Consider the following 22,677-nt stretch of genomic DNA (forward strand, 5'->3'; position numbering starts at 1 on the left):
TTGGTGGATGGTGATAAATTGACTATAAGCCAGTAGTGTGCCCTTGCAGCCAGGAGGGACAATAGCACCCTGGGGTGCACTGGGAGGAGTGGGCCTCAGGTCGAGGGAGCTGATTCTCCCCCTCTCCTCGACCCTGGTGATTCCACACCTGGAGTGCTGTGTCCAGTGCTGGTCTCCTCAGTACAAGAAAGACAAGGAGCTACTGAAGAGGGTCCAGTGGAGGACCACAAGGATGATCAGGGGTCTGGAGCATCTCTTATGAGGAGAGATTGTGGAAGCTGGGCCTGTTTAGTCTGGAGAAGAGCAGACTGAGAGGGGATCTCATTAGTGCAGATCAATATCTCAAAGGTGGGTGCCACGAGGACGGTGCCAGACTCTTTTCAGTGACGCTGAGGGACAGGACAAGGAGCAATGGCCTTAAACTGAAATACAAGAAGTTTGACCTCAACATGAGGAAGAACTCCTTTATGCTGAGGGTAGCAGAGCACTGGAATAGGTGCCCAGGGGGGTTGTGGAGTCTCCCTCTCTGGAGACCTTCAAAACCTGCCTGGATGCGTTTGTGTGTAACCTGCTCTAGCTGACCCTGCCTTGGCAGAGGGTTGGACAGGATGCTCTTCCAACCCTAGTGATTCTGTGAAAGCAGGACTGTGCTCTTCCTAACAAGCATAAAGTGGAAACAAATAGGTCTCATGTGGATACCCATGCTGTTAATTTGACTGGTAATGCCTGCAAGACATTCCATCTGGCATATTATCCTCCAGGTCCACAACACATCTGACAATTTATTGACAAATTATTTCTCTCACAATATGCTATTTCTCCTGGCTGCACTGGGCAGTCTCCAGTGTGTAGCAGGCTCCAAAAGAGCATGCTACTAAACTCGAAGGGCTTCACAGGATTTTGTAACAATTAAAATAAGAGACAAGATGCTGAGCATTTTGTGTGAGGGTTCTCCTGCTTAGCAAGTCACAAAATTGGATTTGTAATCCCATTGACTTCGTTACCTCAACAATAACAGGATTTTTTTGGGGGGTGGTGTTGGGGTTTTTTTAGGAAGTAATAGGAGATAACAGTATGGCAGTGAATTTAATAGAGGTTATCTGTTTGGCACTCAAGTGCCTGACAGCTGCTAATGTTGTGGGTTGAAAGAGTTTAATCTAGAATTTGCTTTAAGAAAGAAAAAAAAGAGTGATATATAAAAGGAGATACGTGACCGTGGTGGAGGAGCCCTTGGGGGCCAGCATTTGAGAACAATCAGTGGACTGGGCACTCAAGGAGAAGCAGCACTACTCTTCTTTCCACACCAGCTTACACACAATCCTCCCCCCATCTCCAAAACATCCTTTGCAGCAACAAGTTGCCCTTGGCATGACCCATGTTTCCAGCTAGTAAAGTCCTCCTCTGTTTCCCCCATTCCCTCAGAAGGCATCAGTTTTCTATTTTAAAAATATCAAGTCACCCTATCTCAGCTGCATTATAAACAAAGACAAACAAAACAATCCAAAACAGTTTTGTGTGTGTGGAACGAGAAAAAAACACTTCAAACCCAAAGAAGTTTCCAATAAGTCACTCATTGAAATTCAGGAAGAAAAAACCCCAAAGCGTAAAAATACCCCCATGTATCCAAGTTCTCTGAGGCCATTTCTTTCCCTCATCTGTGTTCCATCATCTTCTTCCTTATCCAAAAAAGTTGCGGTGTCCGTGGGAGTATGAAAAAACATTGGTGTGACCACCAAAAGGAACTCTCTGTCTGGCAGCAGAAAGCCACGCGTTATCCCGTCTCCAGGAACTCAGCCTTGCTTCGATGGTCATAAATATTCCCTGATGACAAAGCAAAGAGTAGTCATTCATCCAGACTGAATAATAGTTTAAAACCTTGAAAAGCACACTGGGATCTGTCCTCTGTCCCCAGCCAGAACATTAAGACCCATGGGAAACAACCCCTGATTGGCCTTGTGTGTAGGACACCCCAGCACTGCCCACCTTCATTGTCAGGGTGTTCCAGGCAGAAAAGAGTGTTCAACTTCTCCCTTTCACAGGTCCCAACCCATTACATTATCTGAGGGCAGTATGAAGCTTTAAACCCTTCCCAATTCTCCCCCTTGGAAAAATACTTCCTGGGTTTTTTTGCTTCCTAGCCTCATCCTGTCTCGAATGTGTAAAGGAAGCCAGTCTTTAAATTACGTAGGCATCAGTGGATGCTGCTTCACAGGGCAGCAAAGTAAAATACCATATTAAAATACCATATCTGTGAGTTATCAGCCTCGACTACACACTGAATGACACGCAAACACAGAAAGGCTGGAAAAAGGATCCAAGCACAGGCTGAGTAATGATAGCTGGTGTATGCTATTAAAGGGTACCCAGAAATTTAGGTCAGCTTTTTAGATACACTCTGCCCTTGCAAGCTTTCAAAGCTTTACAAAACATTTAGATAAGTGTCATTAAAAGGGGGAAAGGGGAAGACCCATTACAATATTAATTGTACTACACTGAGTAATCGGAGATCTAATTTTCAAATGTAACTTTACATCTTGTTGCATAAATATGCTGCTGGTGCAAGCAGATACACAATCAGTAATGTACGTCATAGCCTTGCAAAAGTGATTGATGAGGAAATTATGAGTAGCTTTCATTTAGTCAGTGGAGAAAAAAGATCAAAACGTGAGTTACTTTCCTCTTTCGGACTCCCTTTCTACCCCCAACACAAAAAGTTATATTTACAACAAATAAATAATAATTTTATGCTTACCTGTATGCCTTCTACTTTTATGTGAGTCTTTTGAGTTAAATGTAATGTTGGCATTCAAGGCTGAAACAAGTAATAAAATTAACCTGTTTATTAGTCAGTGTAGTTTTAGAATTATATTCGCAGTTCTTCCTCTGAGAATGTAACTGATTGTTGACACAATGGAGGCCAAGCATGCATTTATGGTGCATGATATCATTGTGTGGCTAATAGAGGGAGTTTACTTATTCCACAGATGACTGCCACAAGAGAATGTAATTGCTCAATAATGTGTCGATGCACCCATGGGAAGGATTTAAGTCATCTGAGACCCATATTGGGAACTTGCCAGGGACCCCAGCACTACCTCTAATTTGCACGAAATGGTGGAGTTGTGACCATCTTCCGCAATGAGGATAAACATAAGGAGGGAGAAAGTCAGGAAGAGCCAGAAAGGCACCCCAAATACAAAAATCTGTTAGACCTTCAGATGACATGAATGAATTGAAGGCTTAGTGGTTTAAAAAAAATCAAGTTTTTACATTTCTGAGTTCAAAGAAAGATTAAAAAAAAATCTTAAAAAATTTAATTTTTATTTGTTAAGAGGTCTGACGTGGAGAGTATTGCCCTGGAGCCGTAAGATCCCAACAAAGGTAAATGGCAAATGTATCCTCGTAAAGATTATTACGATATGCTAATAAAAAAAAAAAAAAAAAGAAGAAAGGAAAAGTATTCTCAAAAAATTGAAAGAAACTAGAAGGGGAAAAACTGCTACCCAGAGGCAGGAAATAAAAACTGTAAGAGCAGCAAACTCCCAAGAGGACAAGTCAAAGAAAGTGCAGCATACTCTACTATATAAGATGACAAGGAGAAATTACCTCATCAAAAACTAAAGGCTCAAAAAAACCCCATAGATACAACACCTGGCTCAAAACTATTTACAGACAACAAAATCCTTGTACCATCTATACTACAGCTTTAGCTTTTTAATTGTACATCAAGTTAAAGTGGAACACCTGATTGACTGAATACTACTAAAGCAGAGTTAAGAGTTCACTGACTACTGCAAATCAAGTACCACAATGCAAGATCAAGCTAATAAATCAGAATATTTTCTATGCATCTCAAGGACACAGAGAGTCATAGGATGAGATGCAGCTTGGTGGATGCCTATTTTTAAGTACGTAATGCCTTTGACTGATTTTGAGAAGACTACCAAAATGCTTCAGTTCAGGTACATGCATTAAGAAAAGTATTTGGGTGAGGGAAGGGCTTGGTTGGGGGCTCATCATTGGATGCGTTGAGCAGCTTTTCAAACGAACGGAAATTGTAACTCTCTCCATCAAGACCCATAACCATGTAAAAAGACCCTGTAGATAAAGTGAGAACGACCAGACAGTCCCCACTGGCTAGGGTAAAACTGGAATTTAAAGCCTCTCCCAGTATCACATTGGAGAATTTTTCCTGAATTTTTAAAATGGTTTATGGGATGCTTTCTGTCCATCTTTCTCCAAGGTGCAGCTCAGAACCATCTGCATACCCTTCACGCAAAAGGGTTCAACCCTGAACCCCACAGCGAGTCAAATGATCAGATTCAATGAGAAGCACTGTGTCATGATTCCAGTACCTGAAGGAGGCCTATAGGGATGCTGGGGAGGGACTCTTCATCAGGGACTGTAGTGACAGGACAAGGGGTAACGGGTTCAAACTTAAACAGGGGAAGTTTAGACTGGATATAAGGAGGAAATTCTTTCCTGTTAGGGTGGTGAGGCACTGGAATGGGCTGCCCAGGAAGGTTGTGAATGCTCCATCCCTGGCAGTGTTCAAGGCCAGGTTGGATGAAGCCTTGGGTGGGATGGTTTAGTGTGAGGTGTCCCTGCCCATGGCAGGGGGGTTGGAACTAGATGATCTTGAGGTCCTTTCCAACCCTAACTATTCTATGATTCTATGATGTGATGCTCAGGGCCCATATGTAACCTACTCCCCCCAAAATCCCATACTAGTTCTGCTGATTTCAGGTTACTTTTTCAAACCAGCCCTTTCCCCAGCTCCCCCTCTATATCCCCCTTCCAACACAATCTGATTTTTCCCATTTTCAAAAAAGATTTAAAATCTGCCCAATGGCAGGTGGGTGGAGGCGCTCCAGATACTATGTTTGTTGGTAGCCCAGCAGTTATTTGTGGTTGACTTTTTTGGTTGCCCACAGGAATTTCCAGGGTGGTGTAAACAGACAGATGTGGGTTCTTTTCCGCTATATAGATCACACCATAGAGAGATATCAAAGGAAAAAAACAAATCCATGAATAATGCACTAGTGGCAGCGTTTGAAGATCAGAACTTTTAAAGACTGGCCTCTAAATTTATTTGTTTAATTGCTGGGTTTGGACACGTTGGCCACCAGATAGCTTTTGAAATCAAAGCATCACTGGAAGGTTTCCTGAATATTTAAAAGTTCATACAAAGTGAAAGCAGGCTCAAGTACTGGCAAACTCAAAGCTGCTCTCACCCTGTCACCACTGCCCTAACCTTAAATGCTAAAATTGCTCCTTCTTTCTTTCCATCAGTACCATATTGGTTTGCTTTTACTTTAGTGATGCATCTCAACAACTATTCCATGGCTCTTCGCTGCTCTAACATTGGCAAGCTAAAGGGGAGGACTTCAAGGGTCTGGGTGACAAGACAGACCTTTTGCTGGCTTAGATTAGCTCCACTTAGACAGCTCCACTGATCTCAGGCTAACTCATATTGGCCGGGAATATTGATCTCTTTTTTCTTTATTTGATTTTACTGATACCATTATGCAAAAATTACTTTGCCATGTGATTTTTGTGTTCCTTCTGCTCACACAAGAGACACATTGTGGCATTTTTTCCCTTGAGATTAACAAGCAGCACATGATTAAAATCATGTTAACTCAACAGTGCAACTTGTTAATCATTCTTACCCTGGAATTGCCAGCTAAAGCTTTTTTCATCATTTATTTTTTCAGGAGGATTTGTATATGTTTCTGTCAGTCTATTTCAGAGCATGGCAGGTTAAAGAGGAGCTTTGATTCATGGCTGGACATAGATTATTTTAAGTAGAAGGAAAAAGGAGTCTTGGTTTTAACAGCATTGCACTGTCATCTTGCGGTTGCAGCGCTCAGTTCCTAACCCTTATTTGGAAATGCCTTGAACAAGAATTTGATGTGAGCAGGAAGAAACGGTGATTGCCTCACTCCTGGGGCTTGGGTTTGTTTGGAAGCCTCCTTCCTGCCACTCTTGTGACAACAAGACAGACTGACCTTGCCAACTGTTTCCACAACAGTGCTTTCCATCTCCTTCCTCCGTGAGAGGAGAGCGTGACCTCCTCCATAAAACCATCATTATTTAGAAGACTCCATCTCCTTCAGACTTCCAGTACTTCTACTATGAAGACTTATTTGAAGACACATTTTCAGGACAGTGCTGTGTACAGTCCTCCTTCCTGCCTGAGCTTTACAGAGGGAATGCTCTACCACTGTCAGCTCCTGAGTGTACATCTCTTTCACTACCAAGGCAAACCTATTCAAACACCTTCTTGGCTTAATTTACTTTTTACAATTTGTAAACAGGAACCATTTTTGCCTCTTTTTCTGGACTGCTCAAGATATCAGCCAGCATGGGGTGCTCCTTGTAGACACCTCCAATCAGCACAAAAGAGTTTATTTCCTGAACTTGTCCAAGATGTAGAAGAAAGCCCCAAGCTAGGCTGAGCTAGGCCTCCCTTTGCCTCCAGTTATGCCATTCCCTGACTCCTTATATCCTCCTGCTGGCTAAAAATAAACCATATATCAGAAATACACATAAAATGCACTCAGTCCCAGTGAAGTCTGAAGTAATCATCTATCAGTGCATGACTAGAAATGCTGAAATGGTTGTCAGCCTAACTAGTGTGCAGCATGAGGTGACCCAAATCACAGACTCCAAAAGCTGCAACCGTATCCCCCTCCTCTGAAAGCAACAGGTACATCTGCTATTATAGATTTTTGGTCACCTTTTACCAGTATCAGGAACCAAAAACTTAAAAATCTACGTAGCTTCTATTTGTGCTCTTCACTTCAGGAATTTTTTTTGAGTTAGAGAAAAAAAAACAAACTCAGAAGGTCACTATTGTTATCTTCAAGTTTTGGCTTTTGTGTTTGGGCTGCCAATGCTTTGAGGGAACATTTATTTTTGCAGAAACCATTGTTAATATTAAAAGTTGGAGGGGGGGGATCAGAAATAAGTTTCTGTGGGGCTCAGTGTAGTACTTGGGAGGAAAACCACTGTATTTTGGTTAGAACTGTTTACTATTGTTCCTCTGAATGGAATCTGAAGTCTGTACACTGAATTTCCCATTTTCAGACAGAAATGGCTACAGCTTAAAATGTTGTAAACCATGTTTACTTCCACTTGGTTTACATGTGAAAATGTTCACAGTCTTGCAAATGGATTGTCACAGATACACTTATGCATCGATTCAAAATCTTACTACCAGCAGAGGGATCCTCCGTGGGTTTTGGAAACCATCAACGCACCATTCAGAGTACATAAAGGTTGTATTCTAAAACTCCCCAAATAAAAGATATTTATTGCAAGGTTCTTCAGCTCTAAGGTATTTTAAAGCTCAGAATTACCTATTTTATGCTCACACTTTCAAAATGACTGAATTTTGGGTTAGCTTCAGAAAATAACAACATTTCTTGCAGAGATAAAATGTAAAACACTTTACAAAGAGGACTGCCTGCAGGATGATAGGGTTACCACTGGTGTGATTGCTGAAACAAATGGACTGAAATGTGAAGAATCTTAATTGCGGTAGATTTAGCAGAAATGTTAGGGGACTAATCTGGCTGATACAGGGTGTGTGGGAAAGTCCAACAGCCAGGTATTGAAATGCCCCTGAGCCCAAGAATCGATAAGCTGCAGAGGGCAAAGCAAAACCAAACCAGAATGGGGACATGGCTCACAGCCTCATCCTGTGGAAGCAGGAAAAGTTGCTGTCTCCCCAGACGGAGAAAATCCGCACGCACGCACTACACAGACAGTGTTAAAACCCAGCTGCTGCTGCAAGACTCGAAGAGCAGGGTGCCTTGGCTCTGTTTCAGAGAGACCACCTCTAACAGCAGAAGACAACTCGATGGCTAATTCAGTCCTTCGCCTCACTTACCGATACTGCCAACAAGGCTGCTAATTAGTACTAACTGTGACAGTGGTTTCTGTGATGTGGACAGCTGTTTGCGAAAAGCTGGACTGAGACCACCAACTCACTTCAGACAGGCCACTAAACAGCCATCTGAGGGTAACCACTAGGTCGCTAGCAACTTGGGTTAGATTCAAACTAGTGACTTCGAGGTGAAAAGGCTCCATATTCAATTACCAGTCCCCTGAGTCATCCCATCTACCCTCTATAGTTATTTCAAAGTGCTTTGGTAAGCAATATCTGAGGACATTACATGTGTTCAAAATGCTAAAAATACATAAGAGGGCAGGGAAAAGATCAGATCACCCCAAAGTAAATTTTCCCTTCTATGTAAAAGAAAATAAAGGAAAAAAAGATAAAACCATATGATTCTAAAACTTTAAGCTTGGTTTTTTCTTTTTAAAAATATAAAAAAGCCCTTCCTCCCCTTTGCCATTCCAATTAATTTCTTGCAAATATCATTAGAATACTAAAGAAAGAGACTGCTGTTGGGAAAGGGGAAAATACTCCTTTTACCTTTGTATTTTCTAAATAGCCAAATCAACAGTAGAAAGAAGGGGAAAGTATTAGAGGGTGGGGGGTGTAAGAAGGGTAGCAGGAACAAAACAAAATGCTAAAAGATGGATTAAGAAAAGCCCCATGCTGAAAATGACAACTCCCAGGGATTCCACCCAGGGCTTCTCAAATTTGCAGATTTAAGAGTGACACTGCCCTTTGCTACCCCAGGATATGGTATTTTCAATGCAGCTACAGAGGGTCACTAATCTATTTTTTGTCACCTATCCTGAGATCTGACAACTCTCACCAGGGGCTCAGTTAAACAAGCCTCCAGTTTTTAAACAAAGTGGATTTTAATTGAGAAGCACCTGTGGCGAGAGAGTCCACTGGCATTATTAAACAGCAAATTTATCACGGTGAATCATAGAGGCAGGGGGTAGGGAGCGAGCAGGGAGGGGGGCTCCAGGCATACGTCATACCTGCAACACAGTACCATTCCTTTCATAAAACTCCCTTGAAGAAATGTGTAGGATTTGACTGCACCCCATGAAGAGTGTTTTTCCCAACAAGCTGTTCCCAGGGTGTTGAAAAGCTATCATTCATAAAAAATTATTGAGGGGGAAGGAGGTAGCAAAGGGGAGTTCAGAAGGCCAGGGATGTCAGTGGAAACCACAGAATGAGACCCTCTGTAAAGCACGCACCTGTTTACGGCCACCATAATAGCTTAACTAAAAAGCTTAAAGTTCCAAATTGTGGGGAAGAGGGGGAAAGGGGAGAAAAGAGAGAAAACATAAAGAAAGCTTGTTCTAATATCAAAATACACTTTAACCCATGGAGTGCAGGCTCACCATGGATGGCTGCAATTTAGAATAAAGCACTAACAATGGAAAATACACAGAACTGAGGAGGACACTCTTCAGACACATCTTGGCATTATTAAATAGATGTGGGCTTTGGCCAAAGACTGGAAAAACTTATTTCAGCACTTTATAAAATATGTGGCTAAAAAAAACTTGTATATTAAATAATATGTAATTATTTTAATAATTTGTTTTAAAAAATGTTTAATATTGGCCCAGAAAGCAGTTGAGAGTAGAGAGTAGGTGCTGAGGTCTGTCTAAATGCAGTAACAAACAACTCCTGAAACAAAGTGATAACAAGGCAAGGAAAAGAGAGTGAGGCCACCCTGCAAAGACTTGGATGATACACAAACGTTTAGAATGACAAAGAATGTGCTGTAATTTCAACGACACTATTAGTAAAATCCCTTGGTGATCTGTAACAGTGTTATGCATGCACTTTGCGCTCAGTGAGTGGTAAAAGTGACACACTCAAACCTGTTGGTTCAGCTAAGACTTGACATTAAGGATGAGACTCCTCAAAGGTATTAAGTCAGTAAAGATGTTTTTGCTTTTTCCCCTAGAAGGAGCTTGGCATTTCCATTCATTATGCCTTATGAAGTCGTTTTGTTGACATTTTTGCCAAGACTTCTCAAATCATTCTGAGAAAACAAATCTTAAATTGCACTGAGGGAAACTACAGGAAGGAGGAATACACATATTCACAAAGAAGATGGGTTGAAGTCTTTAATCTCAAGTACCCTGAGCAAGGATGGGAGGCTGCCTCTGATGCAGAGCCTCAGTCTTCTTACAAACTAACACAGCTGGCAGAATCATGATGGGCCTATATGAAGCAGAACAGGAGGGCTGCTGCAGGAGTTTGAAGGGGAACATGGGGTAATAAAAGACAGCTGTATGTTTCTTTTAATCAATATTATTAGCCCAACACTCTCCCATTTACTAATGAACAAGTAATACTGCATATATTTTTTTTGTCTTGTTCATATAATCAGCCTACTGCACCTCATCTTCAATCAAAAGAAGGATCAGTCTATAATGTGCAGAAGAAACGTGGTGCACAGTAAAAAGGCGGTTAAGGAACACAAGTATCACCTGCTCTACACTCTCTGTCTGGGAAAACATGATTATTTTAATGGTTTATCACCAAAGGGCTTTGATCTCCAAAGCCTCCCTTCAAATAATAATAATAAAAAAAAAAAGCTAACACAACTTGAAAACTTAAGACTGTTTAGATCTGTATTTCTAGTCCTAGTTATGTAGCAAATGTAGGCAACTACAACCACACGCAATGAACAGGTAACCTGAAGCAATCGGATTCTTCTCCTGCCACCCACCAGAAAAATAAACCCATAACACCACAAAAATAGAAAACATTGCAAAGCCCATTTCAAGACACTGATTTTGCAATGTGAGACCACAACTCATGCGATCATGAGGTGGTCAAATTCGAGATCCTAAGGACAGTGAGAAGAGCATGCAGCAAGCTCAATGCCCTGGACTTCAAGAGAGCAGACTTTGGTCTCTTCAGGAAGCTGCTTAGTAAGGTTCCATGGGATAAAGCCCTAGAGGGCAGGGGGGCCCAAGACTGTTGGTTGATATTCAAGGATCATTTACTACAAACTCAGGAGTGTTGCATCCCAACTAGAAGAAAGTGGCCAGTTAAACTTGGCTAGGGATGTGAAAGAAAGGATTCTGTAGGTACACAGCAAATAAAAGACAGACTAGGTACAACGTAGGCCCCCTCCGGAAGCTATCGGGAGAACTGGCTACACAGGATTTGGAGAAGGCTGAGGTTCTGAATGACTTCTTTGCCTCAGTCTTCACTGGCAAAGGCTCCAACCACACCACCCAAGACTTGGAAGGCAGACGCAGGGACTGTGAGAATGAAGAACTTGGGCCCACTGTAGGAGAGGTCTGGATCGAGACCATCTTAAAAACCTGAACGTGCACAAGTCCATAGGAAATCCATCCGTGGGTCCTGAAGGAGCTGGCAAATGAAGTTGCTAAGCCACCGTTCTTCATATTTGAAAAATCATGGCAGTCAGGTGAAGTTCCCGATGACTGGAAAAAGGGAAATACAACCCCCATTTTCAAGAGGGGGAAAATGGAAGACCCGGGGAATTACAGACCAGTCAGTCTCACCTCTGTGCCTGTCAAAATCTTGGAGCACATTCTCCTGGAAGGCATGCTAAGGCACATGAAAAACAACAAGGTGGTTGGTGACAGCCAGCATGGCTTCACTAAGGGGAAATCCTGCCTGACCAATTTGGTGGCCTTCTATGATGGGGCTAAGGAACTGATGGACAGGGGTAGAGCAGTTGACGTCATATACCTCGACTTGTGCAAAGCGTTTGACACTGTCCCACATGGCATCCTTGTCTCTAAATTGGAGAGACATCAATTTGATGGATGGACCATTCGGTAGATAACGAACTGGCTAGCCACATGCAAAGAGTTGTGGTCAATGGCTCAATGTCCTGCTGGAGACCAGTAATGAGGGGTGTCCCTCAGGGATCAGTGTTGGGACAAGTCTTGTTCAACATCTTTGTTGGCAACATGGACAGTGGGATTGAGCATGCCCTCAGCAAGTTTGCCAACCACACCAAGCTGTGTGGTCCAGCTGATACGATGGAGGGAAGGGATGCCATCCAGAGGGACCTTGACATGCTTGTGAGGTGGGCTGATGCCAACCTTATGAAGTTCAACCACGACAAGTGCAAGGTCCTACACCTGGGTCGGAGCAATCCCAGGCACAGCTACAGGTTGGGCAGAGAAGAGATTCAGAGTGGCCCTGTGGAGAAGGACTTGGGGGTGCTGGTCAATGAGAAAATGAACACAAGCAGGCAGTGTGAGCTCGCAGCCCAGAAAGCCAACCGTATCCTGGGCTGCATCAAAAGGAGCATGACCAACAGGTCGAAGGAGGTGATTCTGCCCCTCTGCTCTCGTGAGACCTCACTTGGAGTATTGTGTGCAGTTCTGGTGTCCTCAACATAAAAAGGACATGGAACTGTTGGAACAAGTCCAGAGAAGGGCCACAAGGATGATCACGGGATTGAAGCACCTCTTGTATGAAGACAGGCTGAGAAAGTTGGGGCTGTTCAGCCTGGAGAAGAGAAGGCTGCATGGAGACCTCATAGCAGCCTTCCAGTACCTGAAGGGGGCCTATAGGGATGCTGGGGAGGGACTCTTTGTCAGGGACTGTAGTGATAGGACAAGGGGTAATGTGTTAAAACTTAAACAGGGGAAGTTTAGATTGGGTATAAGGAAGAAATTCTTTACTGTGAGGGTGGTGAGGCACTGGAATAGGTTGCCCAGGGAAGTTGTGAATGCTCCATCCCTGGTGGTGTTCAAGGCCAGGTTGGATGAAGCCTTGGGTGACATGGTTTAGTGTGAGGTGTCCCTGCCCATAGCAAGTGTTTGGAACTAGATATCTTAAGGTCCTTTCCAACCCTAACTATTCTATGATTGTAACTCCAGGCATTCCACACAGAACATGATAGGTTCTTATCACTCTTCCCACTGTTCTTCCTAGGTATTCCTCTGCCCAAATTCAGTATCACTTCCTGGCATTTCCAGTAACAAAATATTTGCAGAAATTACTGAGAAGAAATCATCACATAACAATTTAAATAGACAAGCTGTGGATTTTATAACTAATTAGCCACAAGAAAGTCCTTTGCGCTAACACTGACTTCCTCATTATTCCCCAATTTGCCCATAAGCAGTTTATCTTACAAAAGCCCACACTCTAATTTTAAGATCTGCTCTGTGTGAAATGTGTCAAACAACACATCACATGCTAATGCTTAAACTGATTTCTCATTAGTTTTTTGTTGTGTTTTTTTTTTTTTTTAAAGCTGTATATACAGCATTTATCATGAGAATCCAAGAAAATGCTTTTATAAACATTCATTAAATAGCTCACAAAGAAGACTTTAGGAGTGATCATCCCCCTGTACTGGACACTGGTGAAGCTGCTTCTTGAATCCTGCGTTCAGTTCTGGGCCCCTCACTATAAGAGAGACACTGAGGTGCTGGAGTGTGTCTACAGACGGGCAACAAAGCTGGTGAAGGGCCTATAACTCGTCCTAGACCAGGTCACCCAAGGCTCTGTAGAACCCAGCCTGAACACCACCAGGGACGGAGTATTTACCACTTCTCTGGAAAACCTGTTTCAGTGCCTCAGGACCCTCAAAATAAAGAACTTCTCCCTTTTATTTACCCTGATCTTCTCCTGCTTTAGTTTTAACCCATCACCCCTTGTCCTATTGCTACAGTCCCTGACAGAGTCCCTCCCCAGCATCCCTATACCCCTCCTTCAGATACTGGAAGGCTGTTACGAGGCCTCCACTCAGTTTCTCTTTTCCTGGCTGAACCGCCCCAACTTTCTCAGCCTGTCTTCATAGGGGAGGTGCTCCACATCACTACTAGTGAGGCATTAGCTGTGCTTCTGTGTGACATCTCACTGAGGTCATGCAGCAAAAAGAGGATGAGGTTAATTTTAAATGCTCTGGACTCTCTCTTTACCTACAACTGCTTCTTCCTATGAAAACATGAAAATTAGAATTCTGATTTACATATTTTCTGATTTTCATTTAAATATTCTAATTATTTAGTATTTTCTGACAGAATTGGCCCTGCTGCTTTTAATTGCCTTATCAAACTCAAAGATACTTTACTGTCTGGCTCTTCCTAAAGGATACCTTTTGGACAGTAAAGTTCTACAACTGTCAGAGTCCATGAGGAATGTTGCAAAATAATCATGCTCCCTCATTTGTTTTACAAACAGACTGATAATACATTCCCCATCTTCCAGTAGTCCTCTCTCAGACTTAAGCCATTCCCTCTCTCACCCTCTGAGATCCATTTTTATTTATTACTATCTCTTCTCCAGTTCATGCAGCTCCTAACTCCATGTTAGATGGACACCACCAGCAGCTAGTGAGATGTGCGGAAAATCTCTCAGTTCTTGATTTCTTTTGCCAGCACCACATTAGTGAGGTGCAGTAGCTGCTGAAAATGCCATGTACAGGCACTGGATTAATGAGTGGAAGAAAGACAGTGCAAAAGCAAATTCAGCAAATTTAGCAGCTCAGCCCTCACAAGCCTTTACTTACAATGTATAAACTAAGGATTTCAGAGCTTACAATGTGGCCAAATTTGGACTGAATTATGACAGAGGAAAATGCATAACCACCATTTATATTCGGAATAGTCTTTAAAACAATTATTTTAGGGATAGCATATACAAAACCAATGTCAGCTTCTCACCCTCATAAATAACTGGACCTTATCAGAAATCACTGAACGTGAAAGTTCCTGTGAAGAAACCGATTAAACCTAAAGCAGCATGGAAAATTTCTCCACTTGAATGGTTATAATTTGGCCAAGCTATAAGAAACTGGAATCAGATTTTACCATGGAAAGTATCATTTAACCCTAAACAGAGACACTGCTAACAGGTCTGGCCATAAACAACAAAGACCTAAATATTTTGCACATGTAACACAAGAAGTATTTATCTTCAAGTATATGTCATCAGCAGCATGCACGCTATTACCCACCTGTGGCCTCAACACACTGCAGAGAAACTCTAAAGGAAATTAGGATGCTGATAAAGCCTTGGGGCTGCTTTCCTCGGGAAGGACACAGGCAGTTTGCAGAGCTCTCCTCTGCAGGGCGATGGGCAGTCTGGTCAGAACCTTGGACAGCAGTAGAGAAACTCCACCGCTGCCTAGCTCAGCCCCGCACGGCCCCCTCCTTCAGACACCAAAGAGGCATATATCTCACAAGGAAGCCTCAGAAACATAGAATCCCAGGTTGGAAGGTACCCCAGCGATCATCTAGTCCTACCTTTCCAGACTAAGTATGACCTAGACTAGATGTCCCAGCACCCTGTCTAGCTCAGTCTTGAAAGTGTCCAACACTAGAGAGTCCACCACTTCCCTGGTAATATCATTCTCATAGAAAATTTTTCTCATTGTGAAAAATTTTCCTCTTGTATCCAGTTGGAACCTCCCCAGAAGGAACTTGCGATCATTACCCCTTGCCTTTTCCATATGACCCCTTGTAAAAAGGGAGTCTCCTTCTTTTTTTGTCACACAGAATCATAGAAATTGCATATAATCATAGAAGTCTACTTAAGAGTACCATAAGACACCAGTGAATTCTCTGTCAACATAATCCAATTATATACATAAGGCTAGATAGCAAAATTTAAAGTAATTTTCGGTGCAGCCACACATTTTTAGTGTTTTTTTATTTGCAAGTAAATTAGTGGTTTTTGGGGGGATTCTCGCTATGTAAACACTCATACTAACCTCAAAATACAATGCCAACTGCTATTTAAAAGCTGTGACAAAGGCATTAACTGCCTCTGACTTTATTTTTTGTTGGTTGTGCTTAAAAATATTTTATAAGTGCTTTAGGCAAAACAAATTACTAGAAGCAGTGAAAGTTCAGAGCTTTGCAGGCAATTAAGCTTATTTCTCACAACTTGCAAGAAAGCTCTTTAAAAATCTATCCACTTAAGATGAAAAACCAACTCTCTATTCCCTTTTTTATAAAAAAGAGACCTTTAAGGAAAAAAAAAAAAGAAAAAAGATTTGATCACTATTGTTTGAAAGCACTCAAAAGCAATAAGATGGTCACAAGGCTTGATCTGACTGTTCTGCCCCTTTACAAACTCAATAAAGCTTGCTTTTTATGACTGATTGCTGTGCTGTATTAATCCCCCAGCATATAAAACAAGCCTATTGGAGACTGGGACTCCACTGGGGGAGGACAGGGAAGCTGTTGTGTTCTGAGAATTAATCCATCCAGGAAAATCAAAAGCCAGCCACTCACAATACAGTAATCAGCATGTTCTCCACTGTGAAAGCCCTACATTTCCCATTTAGAAAACACAACTATTACTCCATTATGTACTGAAACACACAAAACCCTTTTATTTATCTGTGTTTGTTATCATTTGGCTTATATTTATGGGTTTGTGTGTATTCCATTGGTGGGTATACAACCATCAAGTTAAAAAAAAGCCAAACCCTGTCTTTTCCCAACTGCTTAAAAGGAAAAAAGGACTCCTACTGCTTTTTCCACAACCGAAGTTCCTTCTGGATTTGCTTTGTGACCAGGATTTTAACTCTTTATTACCCTAAATAAAAGGAAATTCTTTGCATTTTTTCCTTACACAGAAAGTTAACTTTCTTTTCAGAATAATTATGTTTTTTTTTTTCCTCATGTTGTTAAACTGTGTAACATGAATTTGCTAAGTAGTGGTGCTAAAATAAAACAACACCAAAGTTTTGTAATTACTCACCTGAAAATTACTCCACTTTACTTCTAGGTGCTATTATATTTGATGCTCCATCAGCAAAAAGTTTAATTCTTTCCTTTTAAGGCTGAATGATGAAGCCCTCTCAATATTTTTTCTAAAGAGCAAAGTTGTTTTTGTTGTTTTTTTTTTTTTTTTTTTTTGCCATTTGGGTGCTATAAGTACAATTTTTCCATTATGTTATGGAGAAGAAGATTAAGTAACCCAAACAAAACCTGCTGTAACTCTAATGTGACATAGTAATTAAACTGCTAAATGAATCCTGGCCTAAACACAAAAATTAAGGCTTATGGAAATCACTGAGAAACCACAAAGTAATAGACCATGTGCTCAAGAAGAACAAAACCCATATACACTTTTCCATTCAGCTAGCAAAAAGCACCTATCTGTACAAGAAACTACTTTTTAAACCAGCACTTGAAACACAAGATTTTAACATCCACTGAAATGTCCTGTCAACTTATTTTTCAAAAAGCAAATAAAGCACTTTGTCTGAGCAAAGAATAAATACAAATATAAGCAACTAACACTCTTCTCCCATTTGTTTTTAAAGTAACAAATCACTAAAAGCAATAAAAGTTACAGTTTCCGTTCCTTTTGCCAATATCCCTTTACATACGGTCTAAAGACAGCAGTTTCATATCACTGCCTTTAAAACCAGCAGGTTACTAAAATCCCACTAGGTCAATTCCGTAGTCCCACCTGGTCAGCTCAGTAGACACGGTTAACTTGAAAAGATCTTAGTAGTCTAGCTACGCTATCTATTTTAAGTATGAATATGTATTTCTCATCGTTAAAAGCACCATGTGTTTTTTTGCCATTTTTAGATCAAAAAATGAATTGGAGGAGCAAAGTCTGATGCACGTGGCTAAATGTCTGTTACATTTACATGTAGTTTTAGGATATGAACTTGCTGTTTCATCTTAAAACAGGATTAAAAGATGACAACACCACAATTTAATTTTTCTGGGACCTTCCCGTTAGACACAACTGAAGACAAACAAATGACACACTGATACACAAGTGCTAGTGATATTAAGCTGTAATTCTTGTTTTGCTTATGCATGCAGGATTACACTTCTTGGCTACCACGGCAAAGCTATGGCACATAGAGAGTTAACCGTGCCCCCCCACCCTTTCTTTACCCCCCTTCTCCCCTCATCTCATTCATGCCACATTCCACGGTGGCAGGGTCCTACAACAATATAGGAGGGTACCCAAAATGAAGAGGCAGGGCCTTCCATTCTTCTGCCTCTCTTGAATTAATTAACTGGAAATGAGTTTTGTCAATGTTTTGGAAAGGCAGAGGGGTGAAAAGAAACTGCTAGAATTAATCACAGTGAGAAACTACCTCTTCAGCAGTCTGCCAGAGTTCAGAAAACCCATGAGAAGTGCAAAATAAAAGGAAAGCGGGCTGACTTACCATCCAAAGGAACAAATAAAATTCAAACAAACACCCAAGTCTCCAAAACAGAGACATGCCCCAGTGCAAAGGAATGTAGCATCTGTTGCCACAACAGCTTCAGCTTTGTTTTTAATATACTTGTCATGAAGACTGAAAGGTAACAAGGTAGAAAAGACAATTTACTAATAATTTAAATACACAGACAGGTTATCTTTAATTCGCTAAATATTTATGTACATCCAGTGTTCCACCAAACCTTATGTAAGAAGAGATACTTAAGCACCATGACTGAAAACAAGTAACTTTCATTGTTTAGCCCTGACTCAGCACAGATCTTGTACATGGAGAAAGCAGACTGCAAAGCACTTATTTCTTTCCTGAGTTTTTAATGATAGTTATCTCCAGATTCAGCAATGGAAATTTGAACAACCCACTAGTGCACACATGTGATCTTTCTACTAATGGAACAAGAAAGTAATGAAATTTCAACCACCTGAAAAGAAAGATCTTTTTCCATACGTTAATTTATCTAGGTATTCAGAAAATGTGTAGGTGTCCTTTTGTTTACAACAGTGAGGCAGAAGTAAAATTTGGCAGCTTTTCTGAGTATGAATGTAACAGTTCCAGCAGACCGGAACTAAAACTGAAGAAATCTTGATTGCCTGAGCAGGGAAGAGTATTTTTAAACAGAAATCTACTTTTAATGATTTGACTGCTCTTAATTTTTTGTTCATGAAGGCTTCTTCCTGACAGATCTCAGAATTAACTTGTCATCTCGTTTCTCTATCTCTAAGCCCATACTCTCAAGGGCAGAATTGTCTGCCAGCCCCTTCTCCTCCATCTGCGCAATAAGCTCTTGGTTTCTCTCATTCTGTTCAGTGAGATTTCGGATAGCATATACTGCCCATGGGTTCACAACTGTTACACAAAGTTAAGGATCATTTACTTAAAAATGAAACAATGCTTATTTTAATTTATTACTGCATTCTCCCACCCTCCCCCATCCCTCAAACCCATAAAACAGCAGAAAACAAGGGTTTGAAAAAGGCATTTACAGACAGTGACTCTGGACCTGCAAATACTTGCATATGAGGTAATTTAAGTCTAAATGAAGTATGTCCATTAACTTCAGGCAATTTTACTAAGTTTTATCTTGAATTAAAATAGAAACAAAACACAAATGAAGGAATTAAAAGGACATATTATTTTAAGCCAAAATTACAGTTAATTGAAATGTTCCAATGATCTTCCTAGTGAGATTTAAAAAAAAAAAGTCACTGTTTTTAGGATCTGAACACTTCAATACTACACTTCCAAGGACAGGCAAACAAAATGAGCTGTAAATCAGGTGCAAGAAAGACAACTATTATTTTCTCTGTAAAAGCTGGAGAAATGTAGAAAAAGAGAAACACCTCTTGCACAGGGTAACAACTGAAAATAGCACAAGTAACATGGGAGACACTTTAAAATATTTAACTTCTAATGATAGCAAAACTAATTTCTTTGTGCCTGGGTGCCTTTACAAACTCGCCAACAGAAGAGACACTAAGATCACCAGCAGGTAGCTTCTGTTCATGTTTAAATGGGCACAAGCTGCAACTCATTCACCTTCTACGGTGGTCCCTTGAGGCCAGGATTGAAGCACATGTCAGGGCCATAGACAAAGGATTTAAATTCCCAGGATTATCAGTCAGGCATCTTCCAAGTGAACTACAGTGTTCATTTTATGAAGTGTCAGGGATGTTAGTCCCAATTCTGCAGCTGAAAAGCTATGTTACGATATAATCTTTCCCAAGTTACCCATATGGGAGGCAAGCCATTCTGAATCACACAAAAGTGATTTGCCTGCAGGGCACCAATTATTTACTACATGTAGCTTCACATCCAGTAGAAGAATATGCATAATTTACTCATCTCCTTGACGTCTTTTGGGTTGGACAGTGTCTAAGCACAGAGATAAGATAGTCTTCTTACTGGCATTTGCCAGGGGGTGACTGGAGGAGAAAAATCCTGAGTTGTGGAAGACAGGAACTTCAGCCAAAACAATAAAATACAGGAACTGGACTTTCTTATGCAATCTATCATGACAGCATTTGGACAATTCAGTACCACTACATGGACATTCTTACAGTAGCAGTTTTGCCATTTTCTCTGTGCACCCTGCACTGACAGCTGTGTCTATCTTACTGCTGCCTTCAACTACCCCTTATGCTTATACACTCTCAGCAGAGGCAGTCTTCCAAGCTTGGTTGTGGGATGCACGAGGCAATGCAGGTGAGCAACAGCAAGTAGCAGAAGCAGCTTTCTTAATGTAAGACCAGATCCTGCCTTCACAAGCTTATATTTTAAGGGAGGGGAATCAGTAAACGGAGTGCACAGGAGACAAAAAAAAAAAAAAAAAAAAAAAAAAAGCATACGTAAGCACAGCGCTGCTTTGGTGCTGAAACAGAATAGAGAAGAAACTGAAATGAAAAGCAGACAAGGAATCCTCAACAGAGAGTGCAGTTTAGATGAAGAGTAGCTTGGACAAACTTCACAGGAAACATACATGGTTAAGGAGCAACCCAGCATTGGCACGAATCAGTGAAACAGCCCCCTGCCTTTTAACAGCAGTTTATATTTATTTTTGCATTCAAGCAGCCCAGAATGGAAAATAAAAAATTGGCAAAGCAGTAACAACTATAGGGGGCTTTTTTTTGACAGTTCTTCAGACTTTGACAGGAAACATTCTGCACACCTCCTTCATTTAAGTTATATAAACCAAGTATTTCCACTGAAGATTATATTTGAGTATATAAAACAACAATAAAATACCAAAGAAATAAGACTGCTTATGAGCAGGATGTCACTCAGCACCTCCAATGGTGAGAAGAAATGTCACAACAGTGAAATATGCAAGCTGATGAATGCAGAGGAACAAAGCTGATACCTAAACAGGTCTTTCTGAGGTCTGATTTAAGGCATTTCACAAATGCTAAAAAGTAACATGAAGTTCTCCCGGTGGACTGGGAGAAACATACTACCACCCTCCCTGGCTCTGCTCCTGCAATGAGGCGCGACTTCTCTTGTTCTGTTCCTAAAATACAGCTCTGTATAAAATACAGCACTTGCATAAAAGAAAACCTCCTAAAAAAATAAAAGTAATTTTCAAAGAGTGACAGTTCTCAATCACACAAAGTGCCACACAGGAAAAAAAAAAAAAAAAAAAGTATTCAGAGTATTTTTGGTGTGTATTAACCTTGGGAATAATCCTGTTACCATCACCTTTATGTCCTTCAATACAAAACCACTGCTAAACCCCACAGCAAATGATGTTTTCCTATTATCATATCCATTCATGCTTACATAATATCTAAGACATCCCCATTATCTTATGAACTCTATCATCATTATGGCATTTATCATTATTGACTACTGTAGCTGAAGCTGCAAAATGGTTTCAATAACATTTTCACCCATTCAAAAACTCTTTTCTGTATGTAGGTTTTCCATTGTAAATTCAGTCATGAATATGCATGATTTCCCTTGTTCGCATGCTGTGTGAGGCTAAGACCTTTGGATGGCTGTGTGCAGACCTAGACAGACTTAAGTGTCAGCAGAGATTAAAGCTAGTCCCCAGCTAATATTCACATTACCCTCTTGCTCCTCTCCAAAGATAGAGACACAGAGAGAAAATTAAAAATATTCTACAGTCTCTAATCCTACCAGCACTTTAAGCACTTTATTGTATGCTCAGCTTTAGAGAGAGAGCTTCTAAAGTTTCCATAGCTACTACAAATAAGAGCATGAGCCTGTTTGTTGTGAAACTGCATAAAAGAAATGCAGCAAGCACAGTAGATCTGATTGCACAGACTTGTCTAGATGTTTCCAACAGGACGTATTACACTCTCAAATTAATTAGTATTATAGACAAGTAAAGATTACAATCTTTCTGTCACAGTGCAGAGGGCATATAAAAGAAAGAAAAAAATTCATTTCATTTTGCAGGAGCTTCATTACCAGACTACCTGTGTTTAGGGAATGAAAGCAAACACTTGCATATGTTTATAGCAACTCTTTCAAAATGCTTCAGTACTGTATGCTATGGGATTCCTATGTTACTTTGACTTATACAAACAATAACAAAACTGAATCAACTTGCCCTGTTTTCCACACTGATGTAAGATCTACATACAGTGATTTAAAATTTATCATCTAAACTCTTGTGGGTTGTAACTTTAATTGTTGGGGGTGGGGGGGGGGGGGGGGAGGGAGAGGAATACAGGGAGCAAAGAAGAGAGGCAGAGAAAATGTGCTACCAATCTGCCCTAAAGGATGAAATATTTTACGATGAAATATTTTACTGGCACCTACGTAAACCATGAAAATATGCCACTGACTGCAAAGGGAAGTTTTTAACAATTCTATCATTTTTCTTATATGGATATTGCTACAAGAGGTGGCTAGAGTTAGTGCTTGCAATTGCAGAGTGACTTACAAGTTTAATGGTGTGTGAAAATAAAACCGCATACTGTCAGGAATCGCTAGGGGGGTTGGACTAGATGATCTTTTTAGGTCCCTTCCAACCCTTGGGATTCTGTGATTCTGTGATTCTGTGATGCATTACTGGAGAGGAGGACTTACAAACTATTTCTCAAAGAGAGCATTCCAG

The 22,677-nt window shown here is 40.9% G+C and overlaps 1 protein-coding gene across 3 annotated transcripts in view; it reads right to left on the reverse strand.

Annotated features, from left to right (window-relative positions):
• Window positions 1–18,137: 18,137 nt before the first annotated feature.
• ATXN10 (ataxin 10) overlaps window positions 18,138–22,677 on the reverse strand; it is a 103,546-nt gene continuing 99,006 nt past the window's right edge. For all 3 annotated transcript variants that reach the window (XM_065672791.1, XM_065672780.1, XM_065672798.1), the window contains one exon: window positions 18,138–18,944. In XM_065672791.1, coding sequence (XP_065528863.1) covers window positions 18,757–18,944 — 188 coding nt within the window. In that variant the 3' untranslated portion in view covers window positions 18,138–18,756. The remainder of the gene's footprint in view (window positions 18,945–22,677) is intronic.

The sequence above is a fragment of the Lathamus discolor genome, chromosome 1, assembly GCF_037157495.1.
Source record: "Lathamus discolor isolate bLatDis1 chromosome 1, bLatDis1.hap1, whole genome shotgun sequence".
Taxonomy (NCBI): Eukaryota; Metazoa; Chordata; class Aves; order Psittaciformes; family Psittacidae; genus Lathamus; species Lathamus discolor.